The sequence below is a fragment of the Falco cherrug genome, chromosome 2 (genome assembly GCF_023634085.1).
Source record: "Falco cherrug isolate bFalChe1 chromosome 2, bFalChe1.pri, whole genome shotgun sequence".
Lineage (NCBI taxonomy): Eukaryota > Metazoa > Chordata > Aves > Falconiformes > Falconidae > Falco > Falco cherrug.
Window position 1 is genome coordinate 27,291,993 of NC_073698.1, and position 26,941 is coordinate 27,318,933.

At 45.0% G+C, this 26,941-nt stretch overlaps 2 protein-coding genes across 3 annotated transcripts in view; one reads left to right on the forward strand and one right to left on the reverse strand.

Annotated features, from left to right (window-relative positions):
• Positions 1 to 26,941, forward strand: part of RFXAP (regulatory factor X associated protein) — a 249,236-nt gene that overhangs the window by 19,847 nt on the left and 202,448 nt on the right. The gene's annotated exons all lie outside the window — the stretch shown is intronic.
• Positions 1 to 26,941, reverse strand: part of SMAD9 (SMAD family member 9) — a 43,337-nt gene that overhangs the window by 7,802 nt on the left and 8,594 nt on the right. Inside the window, exons 2-6 of one of the 2 annotated variants that reach the window (XM_055701936.1) lie at positions 20,896 to 21,526; positions 13,989 to 14,246; positions 11,034 to 11,144; positions 9,031 to 9,252; positions 3,815 to 4,071 (exon numbers count right to left, since the gene is read on the reverse strand). In XM_055701936.1, coding sequence (XP_055557911.1) covers positions 3,815 to 4,071; positions 9,031 to 9,252; positions 11,034 to 11,144; positions 13,989 to 14,246; positions 20,896 to 21,307 — 1,260 coding nt within the window. In that variant the 5' untranslated portion in view covers positions 21,308 to 21,526. Of the gene's footprint in view, positions 1 to 3,814; positions 4,072 to 9,030; positions 9,253 to 11,006; positions 11,145 to 13,988; positions 14,247 to 20,895; positions 21,527 to 26,941 lie in introns of both variants that reach the window. The other variant, XM_055701935.1, reaches the window with a different exon arrangement.

Below are 26,941 nucleotides of genomic sequence, written 5' to 3' on the forward strand. Positions count from 1 at the left end.
ATGCTTTGTCCTAAGGATAAGTTTTCTCTAGAAGCTTTGTTCCTTTTTAAAGTCATTGTTACCACAGCTATCAGGGACTCTGTACTATTAAATTAAAAGTGCTCAGTCACACTTCCAGGTGCCGAGACCAACTGACATGGAAAGGCCTGTTTCCAAGCTTGGCTGCCTGCAAACAGCCCGTGAGGAATGGTCCCTGCTGTTCGCACCCCAGAGACGTGCCCAGGAAACTCTGCCAGACTGCTGTCTGGCACAGACAAAAAGCAGGCCAGGCCCTGTCATAACACTTTAACAGGAACTGGGAACGATCCTGGGCTCTGCTTCGTTTATTGGTAGCAATGCATCCTACGAGTCTGAGACTCTAGCAGTTACAGGTATTTATCTGAACCCCTGCAAACTCCCAGCAAGGTTCCTATGTGCCATACCCAACTTATGTATACACATTTTCTGTAGGTTTTCTATCCTTGAACATGTCCTCTTTTCCCATGGGAGCTCCTGGCTGTCTGCTTTGGGAAGTCCTGCAGTAACTTCTTCAGCTCTTTTGGAGAGATAAGGGATATGGAGCACCTGACAGAAGATGGGGATGTGGTGCTGGCAGGGAGAAAAGCGAACCAGCAGTTCCCGTGCCTCGAGCGGGCACAGTATCTGCTCGTTAAGCAGGCAGCCTGGTTCCACAGCTTTGCAAGGCATCCAAGTCACAGTGCAGTCTCACAGCTCACCGGCTGTCTCACTGCCAGAACGGAACATGGAGTTCTGCAGGGCAACGTGCAAAACGCCATCCCGCTGCAGGATGAGGCTCTTCACTTGTGGGCCACTGCTCAGAGAAGCTGAGCCTTACCTATCGTTATGCTAGTCAGGCAGGTTGACAGTCTTGTCATGAAAAAAGGACACAGAGGCATATTAAGACTGATGCCTGCCTAAAGGTACCTAAACTGTAGAGTGCTGACCAACGCAGACAACCGAGGCTGCTAGAACCCACTCCTCCAGACTATCAGCTGCAAAACTAGGATTAACACCAAAACTAGGTGCCATAATAAGTGGTCTGGATAAAATCCATTTCTGCTTAATGAAGAAAAGGGGGAAGAAAGCACAAGAGCCCCACGGAAGCCCAAAGAGTGCTCTCAAACAGGCAGCATTCTTCTGACCTGCAGAGCACTTTTCAGGCTAGAAAGGGCCTGTGTTCGCAGTCACCTCGGATTAATGTTCTGGAAATACTTGCACAAAATGCCACCCTTCAAATCAGCACTGTCAAACTTCTGAGTTTGTGGAGTCTTAAGGACTCAGCTGCAGTGAAGGAACACGGCCAGAAGGGCAGGTGCTGGTGCACCTCTGCTGACTGGCGGAACAGAAAATCCGGAGGACCAGAAACTCCAGGTTTGCAAGCGCAACCTGGCGGGTTTGGAGGTTCGGAGGAGCCGGGCAGCCGGCGGTGGGCTGCCATCTCCCTCTGCTGGCAGCCGCCACGCTGCCGCCGCCTCACGCTGCCGGCTGGAGCTCGCCGCAGGGGCGATGCCGCTGCTGCGGAGGGAGACAACGGCCACCCTGCTTCGGTTATCAGCAGCAGTGCTCTGTGGGTGGAAACTGTTTTACTCACATAAAACTGTCTCACAAACAGTTTTATGTGAGTAAAACTGATACTCACATTTGCCTGAGGGCTGAGCTCCTCCCAGCTGCTCCGAGGGCACAGGAAGGGTATCAGAGGGGACAGGACCTTCATCACCCATGGGACCGTGTCCTGCCTCCAAAAGATGATACAGCCCTGGCAAGTTTGTCATGTCTTGGTCCCCACCCCATCCCTTTCTCCCAGCTGGTAGCTCAAGCATTGGTGGGGTAGGAGGCAGTCTTGAGCGCTTGGGTTCTGTCTGCCCTGTGGGCTGTAGGTGACCAGCAGCATCTGGACACAAATCAGGGGAGAAGCCACAAGACTGTCTGTCCTGCACCTGGGAACTCTTGGTGCGTGGCTGTGACAACATGCTCCTCTGTGCAGCGCACACCCAATACCCAGGGCATTCCTGTCCCCAGACCGAACACATCAGGGCTCACACCTTTGGAGAGAAATAATTTGAGAAGACTGATTACAGGAAAGAGTTTTTACAGGCCAGGAAGGAAGGAAGAACCTAGATGAGATTTGCATAGCCATTTTCCAAAGGTCATGGGAAAGGGTTCAAAATAACTCCTTGCGCTGGTCTTCTGGTACCTGAGGCACTACAGTGGCTGCTATTGTTTCAACAAAGCAAGGTGATAATACGGCAGCAGCATTATTTAGTGCATTAACACCACCATTTCTGCTGCCACGCTGGGCATGAAGGCAGATAACACATCAAAGAGGCTGCCCCTGAGTTGCTGAGATAATGAAAATTTTGCATAACTGGCTACACTGCCTCTACAAACAACATGCCCATTCATGTCTTCCATTAAAGAAAAAGCTGTTTGTTGGGTTTCTTGCTTTCTTTTTTCCCCCTAATGCTTGTGTGTGAACAAGATGTCAATCCCTTCCCCAGACCAAAGCAACAGCATGGTCGTGGGCAGGGAGATTTTGCCTTGGACTCTTGGGAGAGGTTGCAGGGTACTTTTAATGTTCTCAGAGAGTTAAGGAGACAAGTCCCCAAGGATGGCTGGGAAGAGTCAGACCAGAAAGCTATGTGGGACTCAACACATCTGTTTTGCAGAACATAGGGTTACTGGGCTCGAGCCTCAAGCAGTTTTGCAGTATCTTTGACATGAATTCAATCAGCTTGATTCAGTCATTTGTATAGAACCAAATCTGCAAGACAAAGAGACATACTCAGCCACTTCTTATGGTACCTAGCAGGACCAACTGGCTTTTAATGGTGCAACTTCTCTAGTTTGCAGGCTGAACGCTGCTGCCAGCTCTCCCCAGCAGCACTATAGGAAGTCGTAGCCCATCTGTAAACAGCCTTGAAATACTCACCATTCTCTGGTGTTTAGGTGCTATGATGGCACCTAAGTAAATCCTAAGTACTAAAAGGAGTCAAGAGATCTCATTCTGGTGAGGTGGCCATTCAGAAGATTTAAGAAACTCCCACAAAGACCAATACACCACACACAGAGCAGTCAGACTGCAAAGTTCAGATATGGAAGACATGGGAACAGTAATGGCTTTGGTGGCCTCCTGTCTCTTCCAGATAAGAGGGGGAAGGTCACATGCGCTTTTGGGTTTTGTATTCTGCTTCCAAGAAGCCCTTCTCGTCGTGTGGCTGGCCAGAGTGGATGTCATTAGAAATTAAGACAATGTCTTGCCAGGGATCAGGCAGGTGACAAACAACAACAATTCCCAGCAAGTTCAGTGGGGGCTGAGGGAGGACTCAGTGTTCCTTGACTGAGACTATACATACCAGACTATACTGTAAATTAGAATAGAGATACAAGGACATTATTTTCAGATCTATGGCTCTACCAAGCTCTATTGCAAACCAGTAACGATAGGAGAGATCACGACTGCCTAAGATATGTGCTACAACATTTACATGTTGCTAAGCCCCTCCAAGTTGACCTTTTTATGCAATCAATAGGGGAACACTGCCACACAATCTCTGCTTATTTTCCACAAAAAGCCTACGGAATGCCTAATTTTTGGAATCTAAGACACTTCCAGGTTGACCACAAAAGCTACCGATTTTAAGCACCTAGAAGTTTAAGGCAATACTGGAAAAAAGGCAGTCTGAATTGCTATTTGCAAACTGGGTGTCTAAATCCCCACTTGGGAAGGATTTGATGGGGTCCAGTTTTGCACCAAAGCTAGCAAGTGATGTGATTTGCCTTTTCAGAAATGCAAGAGAAAACAATGAAAACTTACTTTAACAAAGCTCATTCGAATAGTACACATCTTGGTCAGCTCATACACCACTTCAAAACCGTGATTGACTGACTGAGCAAGCAGCTGGGCAAAGAGCTGGTTGTTGAAGATCTTGAGGCTACAGCCACTGGGGATCTTGCAAACAGTGGCTGGGTGGAAACCATGCTGGTAGTTACAGTTGCGGCTTTGCACAAAAATACTGCTGTCACTGACACATTCGGCGTAAACTTCTCCACCAACATAGTAAAGATGAACACCTTGAAAAAGGAAAAATAACGTGTATTATTTCTCCATTGTTCACAACACACTTTATACCAGTAATTCTTTAACTATTTTACTGGTGCAGGCATACAAGCCCATGATCATTCCAGGCACTCAGTGCTTATATGCTGACTTTCAAAAGACAGTAAACTGTGTGCCTATCCATCTATCTGTGCAACAGACCCACCAGCGTCAACAGATAATCTTCTTAACTGGTCTAGGAGAAAAAAGTCTTGGCACATGATGTTTTTCTTTGTCAGTGAAGGCTGGTATACTTCTTTAACCCAGCAGCATAGTACTTTATGACAAGACACAAATATCACAGAATCACAGAACGGTCAGTGTTGGAAGGGACCTCTGGAGATCATCTGGTCCAACCCCCTGCTAAAGCAGGTTCTCCTAGAGCAGCTTGCACAGAGTCATGTCCAGGCGGGTTTTGAATGGCTCCAGAGGAGACTCCAGAGCCTCTCTGGGCAGCCTGCTCCAGTGTTTTGTCACCCTCAAGGTAAAGAAGTTCTTCCTCATATTCAGATGGAACTTGTGTTGCAGTTTGTGCCCATTGCCCCTTGCCCTGTCACTTGGCCCTACTGAAAAGAGCCTGGCCCATCCTCCTGACACTTGCCCAAAGATATTTGTAGACACTGATAAGGTCCCCTCTCAGTCTTCTCTTCCTCAGGCTACACAGGCCCAGCTCTCTCAGCCCTTCCTCATCAGGGAGATGCTCCAGCCCCCTAGTCACTCGTAGCCCTCCACTGGGCCCCCTCCAGCAGTTAGTTCCCTGTCTCTCTTGAACTGGGGAGCCCAGAACTGGACACAGCACTCCAGGTGCAGCCTCACCAGGGCAGAGTAGAGGTGCAGGATCATCTTCCTCCACCTGCTGGCCACGCTCCCCCTAATGCACCCCAGGATCCCATTGGCCTTCTTGGCCACCAGGGCACACTTAAATAATTATGCACAGATAAATATCAAACATCTGTCAACCATATACAAAACATGGATAAAACTGTCAGAGAACTGACAAATCTGTTATGTATTACACATCTAAACATATTTTCTTTTTTGAGCACATGCACACTGACCAAGATCCACTTCATTGCACGCTATTTTTTTACTACAGGATCCTAACTCATACAGTTCAAACACAGCATGGTGTATACTTAAAATAGCTTTTCTGTATTTTGCTTTATCCACCACATCAGGATCATGAATTTGCATTTACATGATGTGATTTACTCATCAGATCCTGTTCCAAGTGACCTTGGAACCTAAAAGACTGAATTCCTTCAGGACTTTTCCGTGCTCAAGTGACTTACCAATGCTAACTCCCAAATTTTTACCGTGCTTTGGGGAAATGAAGATGGATGAGCTTCTGTCCATTCAAAGACTCTGGTCCCCCCAGGATGTCTGCTTGCATGAAAATATACCTAAATTTATGGGAGAATTTACCCTAGCCCAATTCAGCAACCTTAAAGGTAGGAATCTTGTCTAAGCTAATTGTGTAGATGTCTTCTCTAGTTGACAGACGATGAAAGGCACTGTGACCAGATGATTCACTCCATCCGCTACAGAGTGCAGGCTCACAGCCAGCTTAAACTGATGGAAGTCTGTGCAGGTGCTGAAAAGGCACTCTCATTCCCTGCTCCTGCTGCTTCTTCCCACACCTGCTTTCATGCCAGAAGCAGTGGCTGGGGATTGGGCAGCCATCCAGATTGAGGAACTGAACAAGCTAATAAACTTAAAAACAAACAAAACAAAACAAAAGAAGATTTATTTGCAGTGAGATCTTCATCAGTGCAAGCATGGCAATGGGGACCCAGACTGCTTAAATGTGAGCATGAAACCACACCTCGAAGGGGGCCAAGTCATCCTGTGAAGATGCCTAGACATTCACCCTTCCCATGGCTAGATTAGATGAGATGAACCCCTCCCATGGCCGAGAAAGGTGGAAGAACTCAGTCCTTTGTTCTCATAAAAACCACCACTAAATAAAAATAAAATCCTCCTCTCTATTCCCAGGTATGGCATTCAAGCCCTTACATACAAATGCACATGTTCACAGAGTCTCAGAGGACTGCCTGCAAAGCTAGTGATAACTATGCTTTAATGTTTCAGTTGTAATTAGTTTTAGTCCCGTTGTCTTTCATACAAAAAAGCCTGGTTACATATTCCCAGTCTGTTCATCATTCTGTGGTCATGACAGCAAGGGGCAGCAGCATATCCTTAAGCCAAAAGCAGCCTCTAAACAGAAGTGGGAGAGGCTCAGGCAAAAGCAGGTTGAGTGGGAATGGAATCTGGGAAAAATACGCTCTCCCATAGACTTCCAGGGTGACTCAGACAGGAACCTTGAAGTTTGTCTTCAAGCCATCGCTTGACTTTTACTTCTACGCACCCACGAGATGAGGTGTGAGTGGCAGGGGTGCGGCTCAGAGCACACACTAGCACTGCACCGGGAACATGGGTGAGATGACAGCTCCATTAGAGCAGTCGTCAGCTCCAGTCCAACTGCACCAAGCTTTACAGGGTGTTGCACATTGTGACAGCTATTACTTGACCCATGTCTGCCTTCCCTTCTGTGGAAGACAGATAAAAGGGAAGGACTGAAAATGCAAAGGTCGTAGCTGACCTTGACGGAATCCATATAACTTTCCAAAATAAACAGATAGAGTAAGAACACAGGGTAGGGAGAGAAGCATAAGGACATAAATGTTCACCACGTTTCAAATCTTCAGGTGTGATTTAGGGTGACCACACTTCTGGGTGCTAAGGTGAAAAATTTTAAAGGCTGGATTTTTAGAGTACATTGAGTAACCCAACTTCTGAACAAAAAGAATGCTTTCAAAGTCATTGCCCAAACTGTGTACTATCTATAATAATGAAAACACCAAAGTCACTTCTGAAAGCAGAGGCTACAATTTGCTTTTTCCTTGTGGACTTTTTAAAAGCAATAAATACAGCAGTAATGAAATGTCAGTGTGCATTTCCATTCTTCTGGTATTCATCCACCAGAGACGAGCACCCTCAAGCAAGCCGAGCAGATGAATACATATTTGTAGAAGACCAAATCAAGGGTCCATATGTTTTAGTGGGATTTCATTGCTCTCTGCAGAAACTGGAAACTCAGCAGCCTCCAAGTATCAACATCTTTTTGACACTCTGATCAGAATTCCCCTTTTTGCCCTTGAAGTCTTGACTGCTGAAACAGGTCCAAATGCTAGTAGATGTTGCATTGTGTTCTGGATTGTTTTTAGCTTTGATGTGGTATTTCCAGGAAACCGTTTCACGCTGATACACTAGATGACAATTCAATCACATATCCTTATCCTACTGAGTTAATCTTGTTTACTCACTCTTTTTTCTCCCCTGTTAACATGTGACAATTGTATCCATTTCAGTAGCTTTCATCTGTCCAGCATGCCTTTGAACTACATGCTTTTGGAACTGCTCTGTGCTCTTCTGCAGGCCTGTACTGGTGCCGCTTCTACTCCACTTGAACATGTTCTGTTAAGATTTGCATGAACAGGGAACACCAGTAAAATTAAGGATCTCTGATACACTGAGCTCCTCTCTGGGCAACCCGCTCCCTTCCCTTGGGCAGATTCTAGTGTAAGACTTTAAAGGACTTTTAATCAATGACAGATCTTCAGGTTTGAAAGGATGAGGTCCATTAGCATTTACCTCATTTTCTTTCTGGTCTGCCTCTTCCTCTTTTTGGGCAGAAAGTCACAAGATGCAACATCCTCAAATGACAGCTTTGACTGGAATCTTTTGTCATTCTTCTTTTAGGGCTGGGCTCAGCTTTGATCTACAGCCCTCTGACAGCTTATGCTGATAAAGAAGCTTTGCTTTACTTTCTGAGTAGGTTAGAACTAGATGTACAACTCATTTCCACCCCTCACAACAAACTACTTTGACAGACACTTGTAGTATCACACTGGCTTCACACAGTGCATCTGCAACACAAGTGCTTTCCCTTCTGGAGAAAAGTGCAAGAGCTAAGTACAGCATCTGCTGCACTAGCCTTCAGGTTTACTGTTTGCAAAAACTATGTCACACTTGTCTCAGAGCTTCCTCATACTCCGTCCTTCAACACTAGACTATCAAGAGCCAATTAAAATACTGCTCTAGGCCTGGGAAATGAGGTGAGGTTGACAAGATAATAGGAGTGAAACAATTAGAGTTAATTAGCCCTGTGGGAAATCCATTCCCAGGCAGCTACTGGTGAGAGGCTGGGTTGGCAAGATAATGAGTCTAGACTGGATATACCAGAACAGGCAAAGCTTCACCTGCACAGGGAAGTGGCCGGTACAGGACTCCTGACTCACCGCCACAAACAACAGTAAGTTCTGGGAGAATATCAGGCCCTACACAGCCCCGGAGAGCTGGGACGGAGTGTGTGCAGCCACGTATGTCCAGGTGGGGTGTACAAGCGAGTACTGCTGGAGGGAGAATCCAAGATTTAGTTTTACTGGCAAGAAGCTGACCAGGAGGGAATCAGACTGGTAAGGGGGGGAAAGCTACAAAGGCAGCTCTGGTAGAGTTCTTCAGCTAAGTAACTCAACTACTAAGTGTTTCATCCATCTCCCTTTGTTATTTGGTGGGAGGAGAACCAGCCCTGAGGCACCAGCAATTATCCTTTTAGTGGCATTTCAATGGCAATTTTCCCAGTTGCCAGAAGCTCTAATAAATAAAATGAAAATACATACTGCTAAATTAGAACACACAACTATAAACAACATTTTTCTCTTTGCTGGCCAAGTAAATAGCTTTTGTAAGGAGCTACTCTGGTGATTGTTATTCAGTCAGAAAAGAATTGGCTGCTTTTCTTCTATTTCAGAAGTAATCTCAGAGCTCTGGTTTTAAGACAAGCATACCTGACAAATCAGCGAGGTTTGTTAATGCAATGCATGGTTCTTTCAAGCTCTGAATACTCCTGAGGAGAAGAGGGTTCCTCTTACCTTTTCCTATGTGTCTCCTGGTGTTTTCTATAGTAGAGTTGCGGTTTACATTTGAGAGCAGTCCCAGGCAGAACCTGTTTTTGTTATTTGAGGGATCTGTAAATCCATCTATAAGGATACTTCGAGAGGAAGCCTGGAAAGTCTCCCCTACCCGGTTGTTGAGTTCATAGTAGGCAACTGAGCACCAGTGTTGGGGTTCCTCATAGCAAACAGGCCGAAAGTCTGTAGGAAATAAAATTAATCAGCTGCTCAGGTCTCACTAATATTTTTTAAACAATCATTCTCTGTTTTCTTTTCTCCCTCCCTCCCTCTCCCACCCACCCCCCCTAGCTCTTCATCTAAACAGTCACTTATGTCACGCTTTATCTCAAAGGCAACTTCTGTTTCTTCTTAATTTTATGACTGAAGACCCAAACATGCAAAGGGCTGGTACACCAGCTTAACTCTAAGCCTATGAGGAGTCCCACTTGCTCTTAAAAGTGATAACTCCACTGCATTAAATTAAGCACATGCTGACATTCCTTGCTGATCCGGGGCTCAATCTCTACACTGAAAATAGTAAGGGATACATCTGCTCTGCACACCAGCAGGAGCTAGGGATGACAGATGAGCTCAAAGCAAGTCAAAACTGAGCCAAGCCTTCAGCCTAATACCAAACTCTGAAGTAATCAATCATTCCCCCCAGTTTTTTGCATGCTTTGGGGCTTTCCACTTCCACGTGAGACCACAAGCAGAAATGTCAGCAGGGTCATTTCTTTTGGATCTACCCCTGCCCAGGTTTTCTAACTCAGAGACAGCCTCAAAAATGTAACAGAATCTCTGAGCCTCATTCGTCCACAGGAATTAAAGGGAAACCTTATCCTGCCTGCCCACCACAGGCATGTGAGCCCCCCTGCCCCCAGAGCACCTCTGTGAACTTCCAATGAATATTCACTGGGGCAGTGATCAGGGATGGTAAACTATGCTAAAGAGATCAAATTATTTTGACAATTTATTTAAAAGTACTGGTGTCTGATAGCTACTTACTATCTGGCCATTTTGTGTACCCATCTGCAATTAGCACTATCACCCTCATCTTCCTTCTGCTCCAGTTCTGTGATAGATACATGTTCCTCACCATTTCAGAAGGCTGGCATTATTTTTTTAATGTGTATGTGTGTGCACAGTGTTCAGTCCTCATGCCATAAAGAACGTATGTTTAGGACTACAATATGCCGGACTAAAAGAACAACAGTGATTTTTCCTTTGCTAAGAACGAAGCCAAAGGAAAACTCAGTAGAGGAACTCCATTTCACCTCTGCAGCCATGGGCTTTGAATGGTGGAGGCATCATCTGCCAGCATTAGTCTGGAGGTAGCAGAGACCATGCTGGTGAGGAAGTGGCTTTGAGAGGACTAAGGAGGATCCATACCCTTCTACCCTGACCACCCAGGCCCTCTCCCACTGAAGCATTCTTATATGAGAAGAAAAGAGTCTGGCCTTCTGTAAAAATGTCTTTGCACTGCACTAGAATATGAACTTTTCTTCCCTACCCAGCCAGTAATGTAGCATTAATACAAAGGTGGCAGTAAGAAAGGACCCAAACACAAGGCTTTAAAGTACTTGAAACCCAGAACAGATGGTGATAAAAGAAATCAGTTCTGATATTGGTAGTGCTCTTGTGTGTTGTATAGCCTTACCATCCCTGATTTGATATCTTTGTCTTTACAACATAGATAATAGTGTTTGCCTTCAGTAACAGCTTTCTAACTGTAATAGTCCATGGATGCAAATAAGGTCTAAACTCTGTAACTTTGCACGTAACTCACTGAATTCTTAAATCAACCTATTCTGCTAGCTAATGGATGGGTCTAGTACACAGCCTTACTGCAAAAATGTCTGAAACCTAACTTTAAAGATCACTGAACCCCCACGTTCAAATAAATTTTTTTTTGCTTAACAGTTTTTCTTTGAAGAATAGTACAAATAGTTATTTACTTTCAGCTTCTCCATCGGCAGATTTACCTCCATTGGGCAAAGACAGCACTAATTGACTTTCAGCTATTGCATCCATTGATCGCCCATTGTGGGTTCCTGGAGGTTCTCTTGCATGGTAAGGCGGGGGTGGAGTTTCCACTATGAGAAAGGAAAGAAAGAAAAGGCAGAAAATACACCTAAGTCAATACATTGGTAAACTCTTCTGGTTTTCCTGGTGCAAACTTAATCTCCTTCAGCTTTGTTTAGTTAGGAAGGGCTAGAAAGCAAGCACAAATCTGAACCTGCCCTTCCTTCAGTCTCCAGATTAAGAGCATTACATGGCCAGGGAGGATGGTAAGGAAGGGCTGTCATGTTGGACATGCTGCACTTGAAAGAGGGAGGGACAGTCACAACAGTGCCTCAGACCCAGACCAGTGCCTAGTCAGGCTCCCTGTTAACACCCATTGTAACCCTAAGAAAGTAGCACAGTTTGATCATTCAGCACCAGACTTCTCTCACAAATTTAAAACTTGAAGAGGATGATTTAAGAGTAGAAGCTAATTTTAACTGATCCTCTGGGAGAAAGTTCTTTTTCTTCACAGGCTGTTGAAAAAAAGCCTATGGGGAGCCTTTAGACTGTAAAGTCAGACTTGGCAACACTCCCTCCAGATTTGTCCTTTTTACCTCTGTCCTACAAGGGAAGGCTGGCCCTCTTCTGGTTTGTTCAGTCTCCCATCAAAGGGCAATGGATGTGAAGAAAAAATAAGGAGAAAAAGTATCAATTCACAACCTGCCCAGCTCCTGTTTGTTTCATTTATGGCACAGTAAGCTAGAAAATAGTGGAGATTCTCAAGAAAGACAGGAGGCTTTAGAAAGCCAAAGCAAAAGGGGATTTATTTTCATATTGGAAAATGTCAACATTCACTGCATAAGCACTAAAAGCATGTAGTTTTATTCATTTGAACAGAAACTCAGTGGGCTTACGTGTAAACGACAGCCATATACAAGCTTACGGGACTAAGGGTCTCTTTAAGAAGACCATGGTTTAACTTGGTTCCAGGCTGAAATTCCCACTTGTGTTTGGGGTCTGTTGGCTGGCCCTCAAAACAGAGCAACCTCATCCACAGTGGGTAAATGTGGACTGTCTCATAAGACAACCATTGATTCTTCCAAGTAAGTACTGCACAAAAATGTTATTCTGCTTAAGCATTGTTCAGGATTTAGGAATTTCATACACTGTATGATATTTCTAACATATACATGACACAACTCTCCCACAGAAAATGCAATTAGCTAGAACAGTAAAACAAAACTGAGAAAGAGTGGGAGAGAATACAACTCACAGAAAGGAGTATAATGTGGTTATCCAGGTATTTTCGATGTGTACACCTAAGCTAGTCACCATAAACTCTCCTTATACTCACTAAAGAAAAATAGGCACCTGTGGACACAGTGCGTCTCAGCTACTTTAGACATATAACTTAAGATGCAATGAATCTTGTTCTAGGAGTGTCTGTTTTCCTCCACTGATTACAGACAGAGATGTAGAAATTTGCATTGTTGACATCTATATTTGGTCACACCAATCCCACTCAAGGTTCTTGATGTAACTCCACTTTGCTTTAGATAGTCTTCCATCCCTGATTATTACACAGGCAAATTATGTTTATCAGCATGCCATGTGCTGCGATATACCGAAGCTCAGGTTGAGCCACTTCCAATTTTAAGTAGCTTTGCGAGGTCCCAAGTTCAGTTAAATGCACGAGTCAGAATCATTACATAGTTGGAATGGGCCTGATTTACCTGTCAGGACCAGCTCCACTGAATCTAGCTTGGTTACACAGAGGTGAAAGAAAAAGATGGGGGAAGACAAACAAGCCCTACTACTTGCTGAAATGTTTCTATGTTGCTAAATACGATTTAATCTGAAGTATAGATCTAGAGAAGAAATAAATGAAGGGCCATTCAATGAATGGAGAGGGAACAAAAACATTACACTGTGTTGAAACTGACCAGCTTAAAAGGAGGTTCAAATACTACAAATACCTTGTGTAAATAAACATCTTTCTTGCACTTAAAATCAAAATAGACATATCATTAAGGACATGAATTTAAATGCTTCGTAGTCGAGACATTAAAACATAAAAGCTACAAAATTCCAACCTGAATTCATCTTTGCAAAAAAGCTGAGATCATTGAAACTATTTAAGAGTTACAATAAAGTGCAGAAGTGAACTTGAACCATGTTTTGATATTAAAGCTAGCTCTCAGCTGTGTTGCTTGACATCTTTTTGGTATATTTAAGAGCAAAAGCATTAGTTAAATTGTCAGGTAATTAAAGCAGTACTTTGTAAGGAGTTCACAATGCAAACAATCTAAGTGACATAACCCTGATGCGGATCTGATAAAACATGTTCCAAAGACATATAAATTTGCCTGGTGGCTTCAACCAGGCCAGATTGTTAAACACCTTAATTTCCTGAAGTTTATATAATCAGTAGGATCACCATTCACCAAAAAAATACTTCTGTGTACCAATTTCTCCATTTTATCCTGTCTCTCTTGATGGAGTTTCTAAATGTCCCTACTCTGACCATTGCTATTAGAGGTGCCTAACTTAGGTGTTGCAGGTGCTCTTTTCTGTGGCTTGTATCAGAACCTTGGATGGGCAGCTTCAGGTAGAAGGTGGCCTGGCACACCTGCTCCTCTCCTCAACTTTCCCCTTGGATTTTCATCCAGTAATCATGATTCCTTTAGGAGTGGCACTTCAAGGCACTTCTAGGAGTGGGATGACTACAACTTTTAGTCCCTTGAGCATCCATCAGAAGAACTGGGAGACAATACTATGAGACAGTTGCAAGAAATCACGTTCCAAATCAATTCTGTCCAACAGCTCAATCTGTAGCTACAGCCTGTGGGGAGCACACAAAATTGGCACCTGGCCCCAAGCCCTGGAAAGAACCTTGACTGCCTCAGTCAGGATATCTGAAAGTTCATTCTTACCCGTGAGCTGATAGGGACTTCCTGGTCCAGAAGAACTTCCTGGTGAATTGGGGTAGCTGATGCTGTTAGGTGACTGGGAGAACATGTGGCTGGGTGATGATGGGAAAGGGGTGCATGGAGGATGCTGGAAAGAATCAGGATAGGTGGCATTGTGCGGCATCAGCGGCTCACTGTGCAGAGAAGTGTTTCGAAACTTGGCAAGGAGGCTGAGGTGAGGGTTAAATTCACTGTGTCTTGGAACAAGTACAGGAGGTAGGACTGAAGATAAAAACAAGAACAGAAAAAAATGGTTAAAACTGCACTCTTGAAAGTGTATCTCTTTATAAGTTAAAAAGAGGTATATTCCATTCTCCCCAAGTATTGCTGTCTATATATAAGTCATGGAAGGGCAACAAACGTCCATGAACAAGAAGCAAGAGCTGATTCTTGAGCCTTTTCTCTCCAGATTTACAGCCAGTTGCAGCAATTCCATATGCAAAAGATGGACTCATTCCTGACTTGAGCAAGGTACCATAAAATCCACAGGTACGGCATGCGCACATGGCCCTCACAGAAATGCAAGTGGCACATTTCTCCCTCTCAAAAGTACCTTTTCCTTCCTTCCTGAAAGACTGAACATCAGGAGTTTGCTACATACTGTCACCAGGATTTGCCAAAACCACAGCCAAGTTTATTAAAAATTAATAGTGCTCTGCAATACACTGCATATTTTACTACCAGTGTTTTACTGATGGACAAAAGGAAGCACAGACCTGAAGCCAGACACCGGATTTAAAAGGTTTTCAGGTACCTGAAAATGCTGCCAGCCAGACAGTGGGATCTTTAAAAGGAAATGTAAATGGCAATTCACATATTGCAGTAATATTAATTTAGCCCTTGCAATATAGTTAGAAAAGATCTAGCATGAGGAGGCAAATGTCAATGGTTGGTAGTTAAGACATGAAAAATGCGGGTTAGAAAACTGAAATCCAAACTCATCCATGTAAAAATTGGTCTAATAGAAGATGTCTCCTGTCTTCACGACCTCTCTTCACTTGCATCTCATACTGTCAGTGCTGTTAACAGCATTCCTGCATTGAGAAACAAACCTAAAGTTGACCCAAATTATTTTGGAATTTGACGTATCAGGAGGGAGAGCAGAACTGGAGTCAAAACACTTTAGGAAACCCGATTAGTGAGTTACTTATGAAGATGCAGCCCTAGGCTAGAACGCAGAGAGGCTTGCTGGATAGTTCTGCATTTGGGAGTTCAACTTCAGTCTTTAACTGGGTACCCCGTAGTCCCTGGGGAGAGAACAGAGCCTACAGTGGGCAATCCATGTACCCCAAGATTTCCTGATCAGTTATTAGCTCACATAGTGCCTAATGATCTTGGTTAAGGCCTTAAACACAGGTAGGGAGAATGAATCCCCATTTACTGTCGTGCAGATCTAAAAGCCACCAGAGAAGATAAGGAAGCAATTTGAGTTATTGTGACAAAGATGGATTGTCCCAACACTAGGAACAATTCAGCAGGCTTGTATTGATCGACTTAGTGTCCAGAGTTTCTCTGGCCTAAAACCCAGCAGCATGTCATCTTTCAGTCTATCCTTACTAGCTTACGGAAACAAATAGCAATTTGTGCTCTTGGTTATAAATGCTGACAGGAATGCATAGTTTAAACGTGTTTTAGCATATTGTTTGGGCCCAAAAGCTCTGTCTAGGTAAGGTCAATTCTTTTTAGGTAGGTTAGCTAACACCTTCTAATTACGGTGAACTCTCATTTATCCAGCATAATGATAAGAGTGGAATAATTGCTATAAAGCAAATAATGTACAGATAACGCAAAGCACATGCATGAGTAGAGGCTGTAGGAACACCCTCCTTGGAGCGCACCCTCAGCGCACGTTGATGGCTCAGAAAGCTGGGGCAGTTTAAGCAGGAGGAGGAGGACCAGTACCTGGTACCAACAGCAGCTTTACAGCTTCTTGCTTGATGTAGCACTATGCTGGCAGCTGGAGCAGGCTTAAACCACACTCCCGCTCACCCACTGGCATATACCATCTGGGAATTTGCTGGTCACCATGAACTAGAGAACTAAGCCCTAAAAACCTACAAAAGATTGGACTGATGACAGGGGGGTCACTGCAGAAGTTATCTTCCTACCTGCCTGGAAACACAGGCACTGGGATACCTGTTAAGAGACTATACGTAGACCCTTCTCTGGCCAAATGCATTTCTAATTAGCTTGTGGCTGGCACAAGAATGCTGCTCTAGAAGCTGCTTTCTTTCTTTCTGCCTTTGATATGCTCCTACCTGTGGGATGAAGCCAGCCTCTCAAGTCCTTTGGGAGAGAAAAGTAGTTCTGCATCTTTACCACTTCCTTAGCTTTTTGGATTTTCTAGACTGTCCAGGTAGGACTCATACAGGCAATACAGGTATTCACATCTGAGATGCCTTGCCCAGTCCCACATCCCCCCCCCCCCCCCCCCCCCCCCCCCGGATCTCTTCATAGCCACAGGAGAGAAACAGACTTTTACTGCTCTCTCTATATATGTTAATCAGCTCTATACCAGGACAAGATCAGCACCACCACTGCAGATGTGGTTTTGGTGAGGTGGCTCCCTCCCATCCCATGCTCCCGTGAGCAATTCCAGGCTGTGAGCTGCTGTTGCTTCTGGAGTTTTCCTCTGCTGCTCCAAGAAACTGGTATGATGCTTGCCAGGTCTGCCGCTGCTCAGCCAACTCTGACCCGCAGCCTTAGAAAGTGGGGAACCGGTGATCCTTTCTCACCCAGCAGAGGTGCTGAGCCAAGGACAGCAGTGCTACAGCTATGCCGTGCAGTGCTGGGAGGCTGGCACCTCGCTGCAGGTACTGCCACTAAAGAAGCGACTTTCTTCAGCCTTGTGAGAACTGAACACAACTCCTTCTCTAAATGAAGGCCAAGAATCTGGATGTGTGAACAGCATTTGCCAGAAAAAGCCTTTGACTCGCCCTGAGTGAGTCAGCAAAAGGAATTTTCAAGCCTTGAACTCCTTCCCAGCTCTGACCAGGGTACTCTTAATTTCTGCTCTGCTGTACAGTTTTTGCCACCTCATTCAATCACATGACTGTGGCTGCCTAGAGGGCTAAAGCCTCTGTGGTGGTGAAAAATTCAGAGATTGTCTTGTTTGTGGCTCAAAACTCCCCAGAGGGCCTTGTTCTCCTTGTTCTTTTGGTTACAGATGTCACTCTCCAGGGCTCAACCACTCTGAAGGAAGTGTGACCAGAGGCACAAAACTGAGTGACTGATTGCATTGGGACCTGTCTGTCCTCCTAATTTACCTGCATTGCTCCACTCAGTGAGGTCCTTTTATTCTACCTGTTATTCTCCACCGAGAGCCAGGGGTGGATCCTTCCTTCTATGTATGCCCAAGTGTTGACGATCTTTGTACAACTGAAGACAAATACAGTCATGTCCTGAGTCCTGCCACTGCTTCTCATGCACTAGGTTTTCTCCTGTTCCCTTTGGCTGCAACAGCTCTTGCTGGAAACCTGGTTGTGCCCAGAGCCTGTGACTAGCCTGTGCTAGCCAGGTGCTAGCAAGAAACCTATCTGCCTCCACAGTTTAATTCTAGGTACAACACCCACATAGTGATTTGTCACACATCAGCCCACCTTTGCAAAGTTTACTACCTTTGAAGAGCTACCCTCCAGTGAGATCCATTTGTTCCCTATGCTCATGACCATTCATAAACACCAAATACATGGCCAACAGTGAGATCATCAGGTGGTCTTCCAGCTGGGAGGCTACCACATCTTAGTTCCACTTGGGCTTAACAACAGCGATAAGCTAGTCTAAGTCAAAAGTTCATACAGGCTCCTGCTGTCTACAGCAATGGTGCATGCTAGAATTTGCTATATCTACACAAGTGTTCTCATAAAATAGGGCACATGTTTAGGCAGCTTCTATATTTTTCTGAAAAGCAGCTTTTCCTGACAACAAACCAGACTTCTGACCAGCTCTTCAAGGCAAAACAGCGAAGGGAGAAGCAGAGTTTAACCCCCATACCTATCTCCTTTAAGCTAGGTGGTCTAGCTCCTCTTCTGCAGTGGGATGTTGCACAAACAGAGGAAATACTTGCTGCTTTTTTTCTAAATGGCACCTGTTGCTCAGCAGACCTGAGAAGAGATCTGCTGAGGACACTGGTAGCAGCAAGAAAAGCTACACATAATCTGTGAAGTATTGGTCAGCATAGACTAGGATGTGGTTGGGCAGCCTGAGGACACAGCAGAAGCAATGAAACCTCTTGAATCTCAGACCAGAGTTTAAAGCTGCTCTCTAGTAACAGAGGTATAGGGATCTGCTAGGCCATTAAAAAAGGGGTGAGGCCCTCCCACCTTTGACACAACTCATTCACTCTGAATAAAAGTTAAGGATCTGGTCACAGAGTAAGTTGACTTAGCAAGAGACTGCAGTGATGGGAAGTGAGCCCCAAAAGGATGGACACTTGTATGAAAAGAATACTGGCTTGTGGGTTATAAAAAAATGTATTGCTGACTAATTTCATGGGTGGACTCTTTAGCTCCAGAGGTTGAGACTCAGAGAATCTCACAAAAGCCTAAGATCCCCAACAGCCAAGACGGAGAAGGTTTCCTGTAGTTAAGAGAGAACTGTTTAAACAGATTGGCACCTAGATCAATTGCTCCCAGCCTTTTCTGTGGTGATCTCACTGCTACCACTTTCTCCTGGTGCTCTTTTCTTCTCTTGCCTCACCACCACCTCCTTGCAGCTTTCTAACTGCCTCTGGCCTGGGGCTGCATTACTGGCACTCGCAGGGGTGTAACTTACCTCTCCTGCTGCTGCCACAGCACACCTGAGTAGGTCATACTCCTTGCTGCACCTCATCTTTACCAGGGAGGTGACTCACTTGTGAGCTTCAGCTTCTAAGCTGTGCCGGTAAAAAGAGCAGTGAGCACAACAGCCCAAGAACAACTCACAGGTCCTGTGGAGAACTGGCACGGCACAGCTTGCATCCTGGCAGCTGCGCCCTCTTTCACCTACAAAACACGGTGGTCACATCCAAAGTGCCCAAAAGTCCCTCCTGGAGGCTAACCCCTGCACCCTGAGGACTGCTAGCCCATGTCAGCCTGCACGGGTCACAGCTGTGCCTGGCAGCACGCTGCCAATTCCACCGTACTCAGACCTGCACCCTGGCCCTGCCTCACTGACCAGTGGAGACGCAGCCGCTCTGCTGTACAGACAAGCGACAGAGGCATGTTCACAGCTGAAACCTTCTGAGTTTCAGGGTCAGAACGACAGGCTTTGGCAGCCGTTTAGCAGCTGCTGGATTATCCCAGTGCTAGCATTTGTCAGCTGGCACTGAACAGATCAGAGGACTGGGGCTGAAAACAGCACTGCGCAGTGCTGTCAGCGACAGCGCGGAGGAGACTCCATTAAATACACTGGAGTTACATGAGAAGAAACGAGAAGACACTAAAGACTGCAGCCTTCAAAGAGAAAGATACACAAAATGGGATATTTTATGAGCATCTTTTCTTGGTTTCTTGAAGAGTTTATTTTAGCAAGGCAGGAGATCAGCTCTTTCCACTGAAAACTGCTGACAACAAACACCACTCACCGCAGCTGTAAAATTTTAGTTGTGACAATGTTTACAGCAGTTCAAATACAACTTCAAAATGACCGCTTCACTGCAGTGGAAGGACTATCAGGAAAGCAGCCCCTGTTGTTTAACAAATGTTAACAAACGTCTTTCCCTTATTTCATCTGTGTGAAAAGAAACATCCCACAGTTCACTTATCTGATCCTAATGTCACCTCAGAGTAAAGTTCATGCCAGACAAAGAGTAATCACAGAATAATAAGTATACACTTACCAACCATATCCATTAGTAAATTAAATTACTGTGATTTTTGGCAGCAAGGGAGAGCTAGGTTAGACATTAGAAATCATTTTGAACTGTAAGGATAGCAAAGCAATAGATTCACTTGCCTGGGGAGGTTGTGGAGCCTCTATCACATGGGATTTTTAGAGCTCATTAGAAAAAGATCTGTCAGGAGTGTACCTGGCAATTTGTTTTGATTTGGGAGTAGGGGCAGAGGAGAACAGGATGACTGTTCAAGATTTCTGCCAGCCCTGCTTTCTAAGATCTCTATAGAAGTCAATACTGAACACTATAATTTTTTTAACAGCTGTTTCATTGACACGAAGCCCAATTAAATGACCCTTCAATGAGGTCGTAAGTTTTCAGTGCTGACGAGGTCCAGCCTAAAGAGGATCATCAGTGGGAAAAATCAAAGTTTTATGGGAACTTGGGGGTTTTATATCACATAACCTATCTATTTAGGTAAGTAAATCCCACTGAAGGCAGGCCACCAGGCATTTTAGAAAGAATCAACTGACCTGGTTTCATATCCACAGCAAAATAAGCCATCTTGCTGCAACTCTAATCTTTGAAAAGAGAGCTTTTTTCCCTGTGGATTAACGAGTCAATTGCTGGTTTTCAGACAATGAGACATAAATCTAGCCAGGGTGGTAAGTCAAGGATGGTGCCTAGTCTTCAAGCAAATGTGCAGCACTTTGTGGGGCGTGGGGAGGGGAGGTTCGGAGGGCAGCCAGCACCCAGGTCCCCGGAAGGGAAGGTCGCTTTCAGCACCCTGGACAGGATCCGGGCACCCTCGGGGGTCCGATGGGACCCAGACCCTGCGCAGACCCCATGGGGTGAAGTGCTCCTCACTCCCTTTCTCACTTCTTGCTGCTGGAGCTGTGATGCCACTGGGCAGGGAAAGACCCCGGAGTCCTTCCGTCAAATGCAGCCTGTCTTTTCAACATTTCAGAGCACAACTTGGTAGGATTCACCAAGACTAGACCTGACAGTGCGAGAGCTAATAACAGAGAGATGCGAATCAATTGTAGATTATATAATTACCTGGGGTTTCCACCCGCCGGTAATGGTAGGGGTTAATGCATACTTCTTTCTGTTTTGAACCAAATGGGAACTCACAACATTCCAGTGGTTTCAACTCATGGTGAGACTGTAAATCAGGCCAGCGCCACACTCTGCAGTATATGACGTGGGGAAGCCCCTTGCGGTGCGACACCTGCAATCGCCCATCCAAGGAGCGTGGGATCGTGACACATTTACTCGGCTGACCTGGGCAGCTCAGAGCCCTTTCCAGTTCTTCCATGGCACCTTTTTTCTTCTTTAACTTCTTCACCAAGGAATCAACAGCTTTTTCTGCCCACTTTTCCTCTTCATCTCCTTGTTTCCAGCCCAGCAGCCTTTTCACTGCAGGGCTGGTGAAGGAGAACAAGGAACTGATAGGGGTGCTGGAGTGCATAAGAAGCAGAGATTACACACAAGTGTCAACGGAAGCACGAATTGCTCTCCTGCCTTGCAAGGCTTGCACCGAGTTGCCACAATATTGAGATGGATGCTTCCTTCAAGGATAGGTTCTTCCACACATACGCTCTTGTAGTCTTAGGCACTGGTTACAAGTAGGCCAGCAGGGTGGGTGGGTCTCAGAACTTTCCAAACATCAAGAAACTGTTGATGAAGCCTGGAATAACAACACAATACATAGTTAGGCTTCACACACTACTTTCATTGTTCCCTCAATAAAATCTTTTGAAAGAGAAATTATTCAAAATGTGTATTTAATTTTCAATGGTTTTCTGTTTGTTTTTTGCTGTTTATTTTGGGTTCCAGCCTCTCCTCTCCACTACCCTCCACACTCATTTTACTCGGAAAGCATTAAGTGTCCAGACACTTCAATTTGTGTTTTGAGTTTAATGCACTAGGCAAATTGTTGCAGGGTTGGGGTTATATTTACTACATAAGAAAATGTACCTTTTTTTTTTTTTTTATGCTGGTAGCTGTTGGTACAGCTCAAGCATCTTCTAAAAAATTATATCTGCAATATCAAATTTTATGGAAGTAATGAGCAGAATATTTTTTTCTGATTTCAACTCTCTTTGCCCTTCCAATCCCATTCTACTGTCAAGAGTTGTACAATATTAACTGCAAAATTTATTTAAAATTCAGCTACTCCCAGATTTCATTTAGTGCCTTTGAAAGATCTATCACTCTTCTCTAAGCTTATTTACATTTTCTCACATGCAAGAGAAAAACCTTGTTTGCCTAGCCAGTCTGTTTTGCTCTCTCCGACAATTCACAGTTTTTTGGATGAAAACCACAGACTTTTGGACACGGTTTGTGCTGGATGGATCCTGAGTTAATTCTGCTAGGAGTTGCTACATCTGACAAAGTGCAACAGAAAGAGCTTAGTTCTTGAGGGTTTTTCTTTATTTTTTCTTTATTTTATTTATTTTTATTTTTTTTCATGCAGCTGGAGCCAGTCTAATTTTAGCTGAAAATGACATACTTCCACTGACTGGAACTCTGAAAAAAAAATCCTTGTATGTCAAGCTATTTACTGCTTTAAATATACTTCATGGACCCCCCCCTGTGCATACCAAGTCCTAAGGTCTGAACTACACAGAGGGCACTTAAAGCAGGAGGCAAGGGCAGCTTCCAAATGGATGCCTCCAGAGAAGCAGCCCCATGACTGCCCTACTCCACCCTTGAGGGAGGACTTGGGTCCTTCTTGACCCCACCAGTAAAGGCCTGGGCATAGCTGTCAGCACTGCTCATATGCAGCCACTGAGGAGACAGAGAGATGCTGCCTGTTGTTGGGAGCAGCAGAGCTTACAAACCATACTATTCTGCAGTTTGCTAAAAGACACAGCTTTTGTAAGAGTTCAAAGGGCACCTGGGGACACTGAGTGCAGGCACAGGTCCAACATACTGAGACAGGATGCCAATCCCAAAGACTTGTTCCTTGGCATAGTCTGATACCCTCAGCACCACACACCTCTGGAGCATGCTGCAGGGTAAACACACGTGGCCCAGGGTATCAGAGTCCCTTAGACAACACGCAGTGTTTGCTGAGGATCAATTAATGCCTAGAGCTGTTTTCCTCCTAGCCCTTCTGTTTTGTTCTCTTGCCCATTCTGCTGCACCACTGTGTTACCCTTTAAGATGCCCAGCACCCTGAGAAATGCAGATACATGTAAACGTAAGGAGCTTTTTCTCTTCCTCCATGAGAGCAACAATGATGAGGGCAGGGGCTCAAATTCCCGAAAGCCTTCCACAGAGCTAGGGAGATGGAAGCACTTGGCCCCACAGCCCAAAAGCAACTCTTTGGCATGTCACAAGCCCCAGCAGCATCTGCTATTCCCCCAAGAGATTCATATTCCAAGCACCAGTGAACAGGGGCAAGAAAATATGAGCAGAGGGACTACAAAACTCGGAAGGAAGAGCAGGCATACCTTGCTTCAGGCACCCAACACAGCATCGAACTCTGGCTTATGCAATTTCTACATTATCAATCTATGTGCATGTCCAGTTGTCCTCAGCTGTCGAGGGAGGCTCTTGACAGAACAGGCAGAAATTCCCTCACTCGTGACATTTTCAGCAATCAATGATCGATTCCACAGAACCACCCAAACTTGTCCCACCACACAAAAAGAAACTTCAGATTCCATTTTTTTTACCCCACTCTGTATTATTAAAAATCCAATAACCTGGGGCATTTAACTGGATAATTACTAATGCCTCTTAGTCAAAACTGCAGTCTATTCCAAATGCTTAGAGGGTACATGTGAGAATGACATAAGTTCAGAAGGATTTATCACAGGAAAAAACCCTCGAGCTGCTTGTAAAACATAATGGGGATAAAATTTAGACAGGCAGTCTTCAACCTTTGTGGGAGCAGGCTCAGCCTACAGAGCCCAGCGCCAGCCCCATCTAGGAATCCCGTGCAGTAGAGGTGTCTGTCCCTCGCTGCTCTGGTGAGAACCTGTGGAGGATCCACCACGGCACCGCTGTCATGGATTGGAGCACCAAAACCCATCCTCACACGAGAAAATGAAACAATGCCAGCATCTCTGTGGATCAGCCCTGAAAGCAGCAAGAGGAAGCAAGGAGAGCCTGGGATGAAAGCTTACAGGACCAGTAGTGGTGTAAAAGTCTCTGCTCCAGGCTGAGAGGGAAAATGGCTCACGCTTCTTATCTGAGGGGGTCTCCTGGGCATTAGCGTGTGTAAACAACTGCTCCTGATAAGTTAATGCAACTTTACAATCATCAGATATGAAAACATACATGTTCACGTAAAAGTATTGTCCCAAGATTTTCTTTTCCATTTTGACCAAGGTTTTAAATAAACACATTAATCTCGTTCAGTCAAATTAAATAACTCAACAGTGACATCAGTATGAGTCTGAGCACTATTGTTGCTAGTGGGAGAGTCGCCAAGACTATGTGTATAAAAGCAAGAGCAGTGCTTTGCAGACCATGTGATGTAGTCTCAGATAAGTACATTGCACAACTTCCTACCACGCTCCCCCCAGTTTCTTCTACAATCTTTTTTTCCCCAAATTCAACTGACATACCAAATATAAATGGCATTAAATAAACTAAACAGTTTTCAAATAGTATTATTATCAGAACATCCTAGTTTAATGTTATTAAATTACACAATACTGCATACTATTCAGCAGACCAAGCCTTGTGTTGCTAGGCTTAGATACTCCATTATGAAATACCTAGGCAGCCCTCTGCTCCAGGGCTGTAATGACAGAGATGACAATTCACTATTTAATTTTAACAGTCTTTGAGGACAGCAGTTGCTTAAGCTGTATGCCTTTTGTAACATGCAACTTGCCTACCCAACTGGAAACTTCCAACATTGAAACGTTTCAAAACGATGTTTGATGTATTTTCTGTGCTGATGATCCATCATCTTTCTCGATGCTCATCACTTTAGAGTGGCAGGGTGGGGAGGAAAGTGTTACAGTTTTGATCCATATTCCCACCACACGTATCAAGCCCTGGGCTGTACCATGATGGAAGTTCTGGTCTGGTCACCTCTGTCTTCCTCAGTGACAGTGTGATGTGCTGTCATGAGTATGAGTCAGGCATCATTCGGGGTACATCCCTAATACCATTCCCTCCTCTGGGACGACAAGGAAGACTTTGGCTATCTGTCAGGTAAGTGACTGGTCAACATCAAACACGGTCAATCTTCCATGCTCTGAATCTTTATTCCATCGCCCAATTTAGCCTAAGGTCTGAAGCCTGCTGTAGGGAAGATGCAGAAGACATATGGCACGTGAGCATGGAACCACCCTTTCATTCCTGTGGTCTGCAGGAGAAGATGGGACTGGAAATGCTTCAGCCCAGTTCACTAGCCACATGCTCTTAAACAAAGGGTGCCTACCTTAGCTTGGCTACGCTAGTGCTGGGGAACATTTCTGGGCATGGGAACTTGATCATCTATAGCATAAATTATTACCACAGTATCTGGAATGGCTTTGGTTTGTGCCAGTAGCACTCTCCCAAAAAACTCCTGAGCGTAGTTCAAGAGTTAGCAGGGACCCAGGGTCACTCCTAATGAGAAGTCTGCATACAGCCACCCTGTTTTGGAGGGTGAGACTGCCATTGCATGGAAGTAAGCCTCTCCATCCCAGTTGGCCTCAAGGCCAGGAACAGTGCTAGGCACCTCTGGTTGTACCAGCCCTTGCTACATTTCACTCTAAGCTTTAAGCAGAAGTCAAAAAGGAAAACTGCATGGATGCTCATGAAAACAGATTAAAACACAACCGTGTAAAAGCACAGTGTCCAGCCTCCCTCAAAAGTGTATCTGTGCACATGTGGGTAAGCACAGGCGTGCAGCGATGTACATATGCATCTGGTCTCAGAATAAAGCTCCAAGATGCTGCCTCCACTCGGAGCACCTGCCTCAGGTGTGGCCACCAGCCTCCAAAAGGACCGATACCAACATCCCCGGTGCCACTGCCACAGCCAAGCAGAGCCACAGAGGGAGGCTTCTCAGAGGGTCGTCTAGACATAAGCTGTGCAGTTCTTGGAGATGCACGCGGCTGGAAAATGGAGTAGTGAAACAATTATAGCTGGAAGTCTGTCGCTTGGTGACTAAATCACAACAGGATTGGAAGGAAGAAAATTATTTTGGTCAAACAACGTAAAGAGGAATGCTATGAGCATGCACTTGGTTAGTTATTTTTACCTAGACTGATGTGGTTACTTCTGCCTACTGTGAAAGAGAGAAGAATGTAAATTTTCTCAGTGTAATCAAGTCTTGATTTGGTTTCAAACATGCCCAGCTGGCATGTTGATTTGGTTTCAAACATGCCCAGCTGGCAGCAGCCAGCGTGCACCCAGGGCTGGCAAAGAACCTCCCAGGTCCCATCATCACTGCCACTTGCTATGGGGATCTTCTACACCTTTAGCAGGAAAAAGGGTTTTAAAATAAACAAACAAAAGTGTGTTTACAAATACACGGGCATCAAAGGAGCAAGGCACCAAGGTTTTGCAGGCACAGCAGATCAGAGGTGGGCAGGAGACGTTTCACACATGCTCACTGTGGAAGAGCAGCCTAGAAGTGCATGCACACCTCAGCTGCACAGCTATCACTGCTGCCGCTCCAGTAACCAGCTCACGGCTGGGCAACGGTGGCCATATGTTACTCCTGATGCATGTAAACCACCTGAAAAGACTCATGTTCCACTTGTGGCACCCATGACATCATCTGGGATCCCCTGGGGCTCCTTGTTGTGCTTGGGACCTGCCAGACAAGGGTGCTGTTACAAACCTATCTGAAACCACTGTCTTTCGAACCCAGCAAAATACAGTGAATGAATTATTCATTACAATGTTACCGAGTTCTTCCACAACCACAGAACCTGACACCCAGGGTTTTAATTAAATGCAATGTAAAGAAGGTTGGTGTTGTGTTGTTTTTTTTTTTAATTAAGAAACTAAATTTCTTCCTGGTTTGACCCCGGACTGCTCCAGTTGAAAACTGCTGCAATGATAGGAGGTAAAGGGCTTGAGACTCAAATTTATCCATGTTTCACACAGCCCTGGCAACATCTCATTGTTTATTCCTATAAGC